The sequence below is a fragment of the Glycine soja genome, chromosome 3, assembly GCF_004193775.1.
Source record: "Glycine soja cultivar W05 chromosome 3, ASM419377v2, whole genome shotgun sequence".
Taxonomy (NCBI): domain Eukaryota; kingdom Viridiplantae; phylum Streptophyta; class Magnoliopsida; order Fabales; family Fabaceae; genus Glycine; species Glycine soja.
The window spans coordinates 36,043,901-36,055,714 of NC_041004.1; the positions used below are offsets into that span (position 1 = coordinate 36,043,901).

Consider the following 11,814-nt stretch of genomic DNA (forward strand, 5'->3'; position numbering starts at 1 on the left):
AGTTTTTCAATGAAGTCCAAGTTTTAGTTGAATTTCTCAATAAGACCTAAGCAAAACACATAAGGGATGGATATCCGTATAATGCTATTAGCACTACAAGTGTTTTGTTGCTTTGTAGACCATCAAAGAAATTCACCACTGCTATTAAAATGCCATATTTATAAATAGCAGTATATCAGTGAATATAGCCTTTGTCATGTTCCTTAAAGTTGATGCCTTTCCATACACGTGTTTCATTCAGTCATTCACCATTGAAATATAATTTAGGCAACAAAAAAAAAAGTTCCAATTCTAGTATTTCTGCAAATACTCGACCCAGTTTGATCACAGTACACTTTAACCTTGCATTTTAATGGTAACCTGTGAAGGGTAACATCTGAAGTACTTAAATATGATTACACGTGCAGTTACCAAATTTGGGACCATAAATAGGTGGGGGCAAAAAACATATGCACTTGACATTTTAAAAATAAAATTAGAACCTCCAACAAGCCTCCCAGATATATTTCCCAGCAACTAAAAGTGCAACTCCATTTTGTGCCAGTAAAACACTTCCTTTAAATCACCAAATGGCACCAATGGAAAAACAGGAACCTTGCTTTCATTTAAGATCTCTCCACATTCCCCATCATAAGGAAATTTTTTTGTGCTTGACTGTATTGTAGTGTATATGGTTAACATGGAAGGCATTCCATTTCTCCACATCCAGCTGCACCATCAAATATCTAGCTGATGAAGATCAATCAGGCTTGCAGAATTTCGTATGAGTTCCTTCCGAACATCCACCTGATACAAATTAATAATAAAAATTCAGATTATAGCACAACAATAACTACTAAGCTGATTGGTGGTAATACCTGTTAATGTTATGACATTGCAGTGATTGTGCCTTGTTTCAATTATTTATTTTAATACAAAAAATGTGCATAACAGCTTGGGGGATCACAGTTCACAAATGCATTGATGATTTCCCCCTTTTTTTTAATTAAAAAATGTATTGAAAATTTGAAATCACAAGTTACTTGTCAAATATGGTTCCCATAACTTTCTTAAAGTTCAATGTATCAGTAATAAAATATATAGAAACAAAGGGATTCAAGTTAAAAAAAAAATCAGAAAATATGTAGCCATAGTCACATTACCCTAGTACCCATAAGAGACGAAAAAACAATATTTGCTTCTGCTGCATCCTCAACTTTTAATTGCTTCAATAACCTGCGTTCTGGATCCATGGTTGTTTCCCATAGTTGTAAAGGCATCATCTCTCCCAACCCTGCATTTATAAAATATACAAGAGCACACCATTGTCAATAGAATCAAGAAAACATTGTAAAACAATTAGCTCCCAGAGAAAAACAAAAGTTCAGCATTGGGGACTTTGGAGGCATAAGAATCTTATAGAATAAATGGCTAGAAGTCATAAACTAAAAAGAAACAGATAATTTTCAATACAATAAGACTCTTAAAACTTACTTTCTTCAACTAACATATTGTTCACTACAAGGGTCTACAAGACACCCCACTGATGGCAGAGATAATCATTATAAAGATCGACTAAACCCCCAAGTACTGACATGAGGTCATATTGTTCCTCTTGTTTGGTATGATCATGAATGAAACAGATTTTTCACAAACATTCCCTATTATTGAATGGTGCAACTAAAGCCCGAATGGACAGAAGGGTGAAAAAAACATCAATGACAACAAGACAATCTTGATTTCTACAAATAATTTTTAAGATTCATAAATTTGAAGTGGCAGACTGGTAGTTTAAGACGAGTGCATCCAATTATTTTCAAATTCATTCCTTTGACCACCCATATTTCCGTATACTTTTCTGCTTTTGTAGTCAACATTTGATCTACTTCATGATAAATAGCAGTTCTTGAGACATTAATAAGATCTATTAAATAAGATATTGCTTTATTTAAAATTTATTTTGTCAAGATTGTTATACAAGCCAACAAATATTTCTAAGGCAAGATGCATGAAACTAAAATAACTTTTCATCATACCTTTGAACCTTTGCATGTTGTATGATGCATTAGCAGGGAATGATCTTTGAAGCTTTTTAAGGTCAGCATCATCATAGCAATAGTGCACTTGTTTTCCCCTTACAACCTGATTATTTCAGTAAAGATAGCTCAAAGTTAGCATGATTCCATCTGATAGACATTCCATGTAGCAAAAACTTTAGGCAAACCTTGTACAATGGTGGAACACCAACATATATGCAACCTTCATCAAACAAAGCTCTCTGCAAGAAAGAACCACTGCATCAAATTTGATCATTTATTTTGATTTATATCTTACAGGAGCTGACTTGGATTTCATCTTCCATGTAAGTGTAGATTTTGGCCTTTTGTCATCATTTGCTGTGTATACTTTACCTGATATCTGAAGAAAAATGTCAGTAGCAAAGTTCGGATATGGGCACCATCCACATCAGCATCAGTCAAAATAATAATCTTATGATATCGGAGTGCATCCTTTTTAAAATCCTCTCCCTGAAACAACAAAAGACATTTCTTAATTAAAATATCAAATAGTTTATGTTAGTTAAGAGCAAAGGATTCCAGCACAGGTTATCAAGGATTTTTACTCTGATATAATTGTTTTGATTAGCATTAATGCAGGTACCGAGAATATCACTAATAGCTTAGTTATCATACTATTCAAAGATGGATTTTCCAATTCAATTTTGGAATTCATTGACAATTTTTATGTTCCTATCATATTCAGGAATCAGGGTTACTATTGACATTAACACCAAATGTATCTGTTGTCTTTTCCTAATTACCATGTCCATCCTCACATTTCTATTTTTTGTCTCTAAATTCATTTTGAAATTCACATCAATTGGTATTAACGTGTTTTTTGTGGGCCTTCATTTGGGAATCTCAACAATTTAAAAATTGCCTTTACCATTTAAAATTGGAATTTTAGCAGGTTGCATGCAAGTTACTCTTCCACTTAGACTCAGGAGTCAGGATCATATATCATATCACTAGAAATAAGTTCTTTTTTTCAACAAAAGAAAATCACTAAGACAGACAAAACTTACTAGTTATTGAAGAGATTTCAATTTAGTAATATAATTTAGTTATACTTGACAACAACCTGTTTTTCAGAATTTTCAATCATCTAGTTATTCATTTATGAACTTTCACTCCATTATTATCAAATTAATGAAACATGAACAATTATAACCTTCACTCCAAGACCAAGACCAAGAATTAAATTTTGGATTTCTTCATTTTTGTACATTGCTGCTTCATCCCTTCTTTCAATATTCAGAATCTTACCCCTCAGAGGGAGAATGGCCTGCATCAAATATGGTATGATAAATACATGACTTACACAACTCCAAATATTTCTTTTATATACATAATAGTAAACACCAATCTAAGTGCTCCACATATCAGTAAACAAAGAATTTAACGGATTAGATTAGATACAACAATTAGAAAAATAAGCATTGGAGTATACAATCAAGAAATTATCTAATTAGAACGATACCTTTGTTATAATGTTTTCTTACATTAAAAATGTAACATAAAGCTTTAATGACAACAAAAACCTTATTCCACTAGGTGAGCTTGGCTACATAAATCAGATAATGTCATTGGACTCGGTAATAAAGACCAAACTCTTAGGAATATTATTCACCATGAGATCTCTTTTAACAATTTTCTCCAATATCCTTTTCGGTCTTCCTCTATCCCTTTTCACAAGGCTAAAAACCATACAATCTTCTCCCTCCACCGATGCTTCTAGTGACCATCTTTGCATGTTCAAACCATTTTAACCGATTTTTTATAATCTTTTCCTCAATCAGAGTCACACCTACAATCATTTTGTATCCTATCCTTTTTTGCATACACATCCATCTTAGCATTCTCATTTCGGCTACTCCCACCTTTTTCTATTGCTATACCTTTAAAGCCCGGCATTCACACCTTTTGAACTTAGTAGATACTTTACCATCACAAATAACCCCGAATGTTTTTCTCCATTTTAACCGCTCAACTTGTATCTTGAGTGATCTTCATTAATTTCCTTATCATTTTGTAATTGTAATATTGATCCCAGATACTTCCACTTAGAAACCTGTGATATGACATCTACCATTTTGTAACATGAAGATTTAATAAAAATTAACATTATATTAGTTTCATTTTAATATTTTTTCATAGAAAAAAATGCTCCTTGGATAATTCACAATGTTAACACCTCTAAGATTTCATCAACTTAGTTATTAATATCCATAGATGGTAGAAATGGCAATATTCTACAAGGATATGGGAAACAAATTATTTCCTCTTAAAAAAAGTAAAAGATGAGTTCCCTTTAGTTATTTGCTTTTCAAGATGAAAGTGCCAATCTTTCAAAGCACAAGTGCACAACTACAATTTTAAATATCTTTGTGCCCAAATGAAACTCTAACTCTCAAAGGCATAAACTAGTCAAAAAATTAAATCAAGTAATCAAATAAATAGATTCTATTAGAGATAAAAGTCATAAAACAAAACCAGTTCTACGCCTTCTTCACCTAAGAATGTAAAATTTTAGGTCCTCAATATTACATCAAAGCCTCCTTGACAAGTGGTCAGGAGTTTGGCCCATACTGCCTCCATTCTTCTAATAAAAAAGTTTAACTTCACAAAAGGTATTGGGTGGCAAGGCTGTGCATTGTCCAACACCCCACTCCAAACTCAAAGGGCTATTGCAAGGAGCATGTTAAAGGTATAACAAACATGTCCTGTGTCAACACCTAAGAGCTTAAGCTTTTAGGAGACTCATTCCTCAATGGTTCCAAATTTTCCATAGCATGTAACAAAGATTAAAAATTATTTGGAATTTTGCATATCTTGGTCACACTTATGCAGACTTTCATCCAAACGCGTATACTTTACCTGGAAGCGCCTGTCACGCCCTTGTTTAGCACTTCCTCCAGCTGAATCACCTTCAACTATAAAGATTTCTGCAATATAGGGACAAAAAACAAAGAATTTTCAATTCAAAACACACTACCACCTCATCAAAAGATTTACCAAAAAGATCTCAGCTAATTTGATCAACTATGATAGGACACATAGCTCTACATAAACAATGCAAATGTAAATATATTGAACAAATAATCCAGTCTATTAAGAAACAACTTGTTTTAAAGAGTTGAATATTATAAGTTAGACATGATCCCAAATATCACCAAAGGACTCTTAAATATTATCTCTGAAATTGTGGCATAACCACCACATAACATCATAACCTAGACATCAAATTATTGTTTTCATCCCAATCCTTACAAATCAAGTTGCACACTTATTATTTCCAAAAGCTACCTCATGAGATGAGGATTGTCCAAGCCTTTATAAGCTTTAAGCCATATTCATAGTCAATGTGAGATCTCAACAAATGTCATATTCTGAGAGTTATATGATATGCAGAATTAACAGTAATAATTCTAGGCCTGTCACAAAATTGTGATTTAAATGGTAAGTAAAATAAGTTCCACATCAAATCAAATAGAAATAAGTATACCACATTCTTCAGGATCTGTAGATGAACAATCAGCTAGTTTTCCTGGAAGAGAAGAAGATCTCAATACACTCTTTTGTCTCACCAATTCCCTTGCTCTTTTTGCTGCCAGAGCTGCCTAATTAGACAATAAATTCACAAGGAAGCTTTTGATTAACATTCCTATCAAGAGCAATAGGGTTTAAAATACAGAATTGTAAACTTGAGAAAGAGATTATTACCTTGAAAGCATTAAGAGCTTTAGAAAGTACTGAATCAAGAACATCTGGATGCAATTCTAAATACTCAGTAAGATATTCTTGAATAGATTGATCAACCACTTTTCGCACCTCTGGATTTCCTAACCTTGTCTTTTCACAGCAAAGAGAATGGTAAGAAAAAACATAAGGGAGTACCATGAAATACGGGAAAAGAAATTAAGATTGTGAAAACTCCAATGTTCCAGGAGACCTAATGGCAAGAATATAAGCATTCCATCAAACTAATATAAAGAAGGCATTACCTTTGTTTGTCCTTCAAACTCAGGATTTGGGACCTTGACTGAGACAACACATGTTAGACCCTCTCTCACATGCTCGCCACTTAGAGTAATATCCTTCTCCTGCAAAGAGCAGAATGCTATTTAACAATGAAAAGAATCCACTTTGTGAACTCATAAAACAATCCATTTTAAACAAAGGGAGGCATTTGCTATTTTACAATTAACCATGTTTAGTAGAACATGTCAATATTTACAGAAGTTCCAGTTATGTTAGGGAGAGAATATATAATAAGGAAAGTGATTTGGTATTTTGAGTGATTAGTTACTGTAGAGCACCCAAAGTTAAGTGTAAGATAATGTGATTAGTTACTGTCAGAATAACAAATTCTAGACCAGGAGTTTTGTATTGCAGGAAAGTTGCCAGGCACAAATCAACAACAGGTAAAATAAATGGAAAAAAGAAGTTAACGAATACCTTAATAACTTTTGACTTCTTTCCAAGACTATTAAGTGTTCTTGTTATAGAAGCCTTCATAGCATCAATATGAGTACCACCATCAATAGTGCGTATACTATTAGCATATCCCAGTATTGTATCTGAATATGCATCTTCACACCTGGTAAAGAAGAAATGAAATGAATCACATATACTAATAAGGAATTATGAATAGTTGTCAGCCATATTATACTGAAAAATATACAATTCCATTGTTCATTTTGAGCTTCTATATTTACAAGATATAAAAGACTAACCCTTAATTTCACAACTTATTCTTATTCATAAGGAGTCAAGTGCCAAACAAAGACAAGCAAATCCTGACAAAATAGATGAAATGTAACTAGCTAACTCTGCTTATATCAATCCGATTTGGAGGGCATACCATTGAAAAGCTATATCAACTGTGATGCCATCTGTTTCTTTTCTAAAACTCAGAACATCATGAAGAGCTTTCTGGAACAGAAGGTCACTAGTCAGTAACCAATTTACAGCTACTGGAAACATCAAATCCAAATATATTAGATAATAAGTAGTTTTTCCATTAAAATTTAAAAGGAACAAATTAAAGAAATGAACCTTTTTTAAAAATAGAAAATCAGCACTTACAAGCATTGTTATGAACCCAAAAAAGAAAATAGAGAAAAGAAAATAATTTTATTGCTTGGCTGAAAATGCACAGTAGAGATATCTCCTCCAAGGGTTTCCCCTGCACAAAGGATTGCCCCTTTCCCAGCTGAACTAATGATCTGTTCTCCAAAAATGGCAAATCTCCTCCAATCTTTTCTACACTCCTACTATTTAAGTTAACTAGCCAACTAATTCTGTAACTAAATACTACTGCAACTGCTTTTCCTAATTTCCAGATCTAACTACTTGGCTTTATTTTGTTATTCTTCAGTTGTGGGCTACTGTCAGACACCAAGCCAGAGTTATTAATGCCTATGCAGCATGTAAAGAAAACAATGCTACCCACCCAGTAGCCATACAACTGAAAGTGAAATACTAACAAACCCCTGTGCAAGTCATGGCATCATCCTCCATAGGTCATTAATCTGCCAGACAAACTACAGAGATATAATGAACCCAGTGCAGGGGTGAGTTCAATTGTGATTCAACTGATTGTGTCAATAGCATTACCCAATTTATGTAGCAAATCTAAATCCAAATGGTACGTACCATTTAACTTTTTTAAATAATTGGCATGTGAAAGTGTTCACAGTTGTGACCTTGAAGAATTGTGCAGTAAAAACTATATGAAGTATAACAAATATTTTATAGAAAAACACAGATAATAAAATGTGATGCACACAAGTATAACAGAAATGAAAGTAAAAATTTAGAAGGATAAGATATCCTACCTGAGCAAACCAACACCAAACAATAAATAAACAAAAAATAATGACATCAACCATACATTACAAGCATAAAGGTAAAAAGTACAAGACCTTATCGGTGTTAAGCCATTTCACATATTCAACCAATCCCCCAGCATAGAAATATTCATTATATTGAACTTTCTCTGGATCATTGTCCTCTTTCCGAAGCGTGATTGTAAGCTGCAAAGATTGAGAAAACCCATGGTAAGATGCAAAGTAGATAGAAAAATGCTCTTCTAAAAGTCTTTGATTTATAGGTGGCACAATGAGGATTGAGGGGCAATGCTAGAGGCAGCTCGGTCTGGTTTTTTAGGTGAGCCAAAAGATCTAGAAAAGCTATTAGGTGAAGGCTCATGAATTATTTTTACATCTAATATAGAAGAAGTGTTCCATCTAGTCATGAAAGGAAATTCAGCAACTAATGAACACATTCATGAAGTAATGAAAACCCATGAATAAAATGTCGTGATGAAATAACCAAATTTAAGACCATATCTAATGAGAAAAATTAATGTTGTATGCGACATCACAAATGGACATTATAAAATCAACAACTTCACCTTTGGGTTGAGGAAAGCTAATTCCCTAATGCGTCCAGCTATTGTGTTGTGATCAAACTGAATAGCAGTGGTGAATACTGCATGTTATGATAAAAGTATAGCATGTGTAAAACTGAAATTTGCCATAAAAAACAAAAAAACATAACCTAGAAAAGCATGATCATATAATATAAACCTTCTTTGTCAGGCCAAAATCTGACACGTGTCCCTCGAAGATCTTTCCTTTCATCTGGAAGCACAAGGCATTTCAGAATTGACACTGGTTTTCCACGAGAATATGTTTGCATGTATTCCATCCCATCACGCCAAACTGTTATCTCTAGCGACTGTGAAGTTAGATAGTAAATAGGATCTTTAGATAACATTGATAACTAAGCATAACTAGCAACCTCTGACTAAAAACAGAATTTAAAAGAGATTGCATTATTTGCTAGAATCTAACTCTATGACAAATATGAATGTGTGGGAGTGTGTAAAATAAAATTAGAGCCAAAACATCCATACCCATTTCAAATTTTTTATCTAACGCTTTCATATAAACCTTGAAAAAGTTCAACCGTAAAGAAAAAGGAAAAATTGATAAAGACATACCTCAGACAAGGCATTAACAACAGACAAACCAACACCGTGTAAACCTCCTGAAACAGAGTAGCCGCTGTTGGCACCACCAAATTTTCCGCCAGCATGCAAGACCTGAAAAGTTTATAAGAGAAAACAACTATTATCCAACTAAAAATTAATAACAATAAAGATCAAGTATAAATAAAATGTAATCCAAGTTTGGACAAAATTGTTACAGCATAAGGCCCAACTTTTCAAATCATTTTTTAGGGGGAGTTAAGTTTAAAAAACAATTTCAGTTTCCAGTTTGTTTTCTGTTTATAAAAGTTTGTATAGGAAATACTGAAAACAACATTTTATCATTTTCTGTTTTCACTTTTTCATGTATAAACTTCAGACAACAGGAAGCAAAACGAAAATACAAAATATTTTCTCAGATCAAACAATTCCTTATCTTTATGGAACTACAAGAATGATAAGGTCCATCAACAACACAGATCTAGATATGGATGACTCTAATCACTAATCAGTTCTTTGAATATCCTTGAATATTGTCAAAAACATTTACAGAAAAATAAAAGAGAAAAATCTCAATCATATATGCAAAAGGTTAAATGATCCTCTTGTCAGATTTAGCATTGACAAGCTAATAGATTAGAGTCATAGAATAACAAAAAGCAACTATAGCAATAATAACAAGTTAACAACTAATAGTTAGTTAACAGGGAAATCTACTCTGGAACTCAATAGCTCAAATAAATTTCAAATAGTCATGCATTTCCTTACACAATAAATATGATTTTCTTTGATATACAACAACTCAATTTGATTTGAATTGCATGGTATCTAGAGCCATGCAACATAGACCTTCTGAAAATGTTTAAAGTGTATACATAGCAACTATCTAGACTTATTCAAGTAAGTGCAACCATACCGTCAACACTGTCTCCAAGGCAGATTTATTTGTAACTGGATGCAAGTCAGTAGGAATCTGCATTCCATGAGATAAATTAGTATATATAGTCAAAATAAAGCAAAAGATAATAAAAGAACACTGATCAAAAGAGCACAAGAGTTAACAGCTTAAAATCATAATAGATGGCAAATATTTATTTCCACAAAATAACAATTTCCTAGCATTGTCAACACAACTGTGAAGCAGTTTGTCATATATAATATTTAACTCCATAAAACTAAGTTAGAAAATAGTTACATTAAAGAAAAATAGCATTATATTGTACCCAACTGAGTTTTTTTTATTTTTTTCAGGGGTTTTTAAATTTTAAATGTAAATAAAAGGATAAGGTACATACTTCAAATTAACATTAAATTAGGTCACAGTTATACAAAAAGGAACCAACTAAAAGGACAAAGTAAGATGCATGCAAACAAAGAACATTCAACCAGTGAGAAAATTCAGACAGCAAAGCATACCCCACGACCATTGTCTGTGATGCTCACAGAATCATCCGCATGCAAAACAACATAAATCTTGGAAGCAAACCCAGCTTGAGCTTCGTCAACAGAATTATCCAAAATTTCGTACACCTAAGACACCACATGAACTCTTCTTCGATCAGAAAAACCTCAGAACAAGAACAAAACATCAACCAAAACAGCTGCAAAAAAACAAAAGCTAGAACACAATACCAAATGGTGCAACCCTCGTGGACCGGTGCTTCCAATATACATCCCGGGCCTTTTCCTCACAGGGTCCAAGCCTTCAAGCACCTAAATTTATCAAACAACCCTTCAACAAAAACATGCCACTTCCAAACCATACTTAACAAAGCAATTCACTAAACCAAATACTAAAGTACTAACTAACACTAAAGGTGGCCAGCCAGGTTGTCTGACGGAAATTAGTCATCGGCAAAACCGGTGATACTCCATACTAATAACATGATAACCAAAAAAACAAGTACTAACTAACAAGAAAAACACATGACATCATATAAAACTGCAGGCATAAATTTTTTTGACATGGCACTCATAAAATTTTTAGCACAATCAAATTGACCCATCAAAACAAATTAACAGAAAACCTGAATTTGATCAGAACTATAAGCTGTGGAACTTTCACTTTTGAGAAAAGCTTCGGTCGCCGAGATAGAAGACATAAACGCCCTTGGAGTGAACGCATTTGGAACCGAACAACAGGGAGCCAAAAACTTTCTCAGAGGAAAACTCGTCCTGAGAAAACCCAGAAACAAAAAATAAGGACAAACAAACAACCCCTTCTAGCATTACTATCGAAATTTCGAAACTTTTTCAAAAGGGTAAATGCAGAAAGCGAAGTTGTGCAAACCTGGTTTTGGAGAGAGTAGAGGAAGGGAATGAAGAAAGGCGCATGTGAAAGGAAGAGGAGGTGATGAAGCGAGAGGCCATGATGACACGAAGCAGAGGAGGGCGACGTAGAAGAACATGTGCCATCACATTCGCATTTGCGTGCAAAATCAAATACTTTATCGTTCCGTTTCCCTCCTAAGTTACCTTCTTCAGTTCACTAACGCTATCTCCTTTCTGTAAACCCTACTCTTTTTAGCGTACCTCACTTCTTAATGTTTTCCCTCCACACGAAAGGAAACAATAAAAAAAACATAACTAAATAAATAATCGCAGTTTCGATGGGTTTGTATATGGTGTGGTCCGGGAGAAAATGGATCACTGGTGGTGCATTCTTTGTGACCGTTCGATGTAATAGTTTTTCACTATTTACATGAAATGATTGATCTAAAGAATTATTCATTTCAATTCCCGAAAACTTACAATTTTTAATTTTAATTGTTGTAAAAT

General features: G+C 33.4%; 1 protein-coding gene across 1 annotated transcript; it reads right to left on the reverse strand.

Annotated features, from left to right (window-relative positions):
• Window positions 1-225: 225 nt before the first annotated feature.
• On the reverse strand, window positions 226-11,600 carry LOC114406634 (DNA gyrase subunit B, chloroplastic/mitochondrial-like). The gene is made up of 21 exons (XM_028369393.1): window positions 11,327-11,600; window positions 11,064-11,211; window positions 10,669-10,749; window positions 10,453-10,566; window positions 9,953-10,009; window positions 9,049-9,150; window positions 8,633-8,783; window positions 8,458-8,534; window positions 7,967-8,077; window positions 6,904-6,974; window positions 6,498-6,639; window positions 6,044-6,142; window positions 5,763-5,891; window positions 5,545-5,659; window positions 4,917-4,984; window positions 3,211-3,324; window positions 2,391-2,507; window positions 2,204-2,257; window positions 2,016-2,121; window positions 1,143-1,273; window positions 226-786 (listed from the first exon to the last, which is right to left on the reverse strand). Exons 1-21 carry the CDS (start codon window positions 11,449-11,451, stop codon window positions 718-720), a joined length of 2,181 nt encoding a protein of 726 aa, XP_028225194.1. The 5' UTR covers window positions 11,452-11,600; the 3' UTR covers window positions 226-717.
• Window positions 11,601-11,814: the final 214 nt, after the last annotated feature.

Coding starts and splice junctions, on each gene's coding strand:
- LOC114406634 (XM_028369393.1), bottom strand. CDS start 11,451: ATGGCACATGTTCTTCTACGTCGCCCTCCTCTGCTTCGTGTCATCATG. Junction 5,892..6,043: donor AGTTTGAAGGACAAACAAAG/GTAATGCCTTCT, acceptor TGCTGTGAAAAG/ACAAGGTTAGGAAATCCAGA. Junction 787..1,142: donor CGTCTCTTATGGGTACTAGG/GTAATGTGACTA, acceptor AATTTGTATCAG/GTGGATGTTCGGAAGGAACT.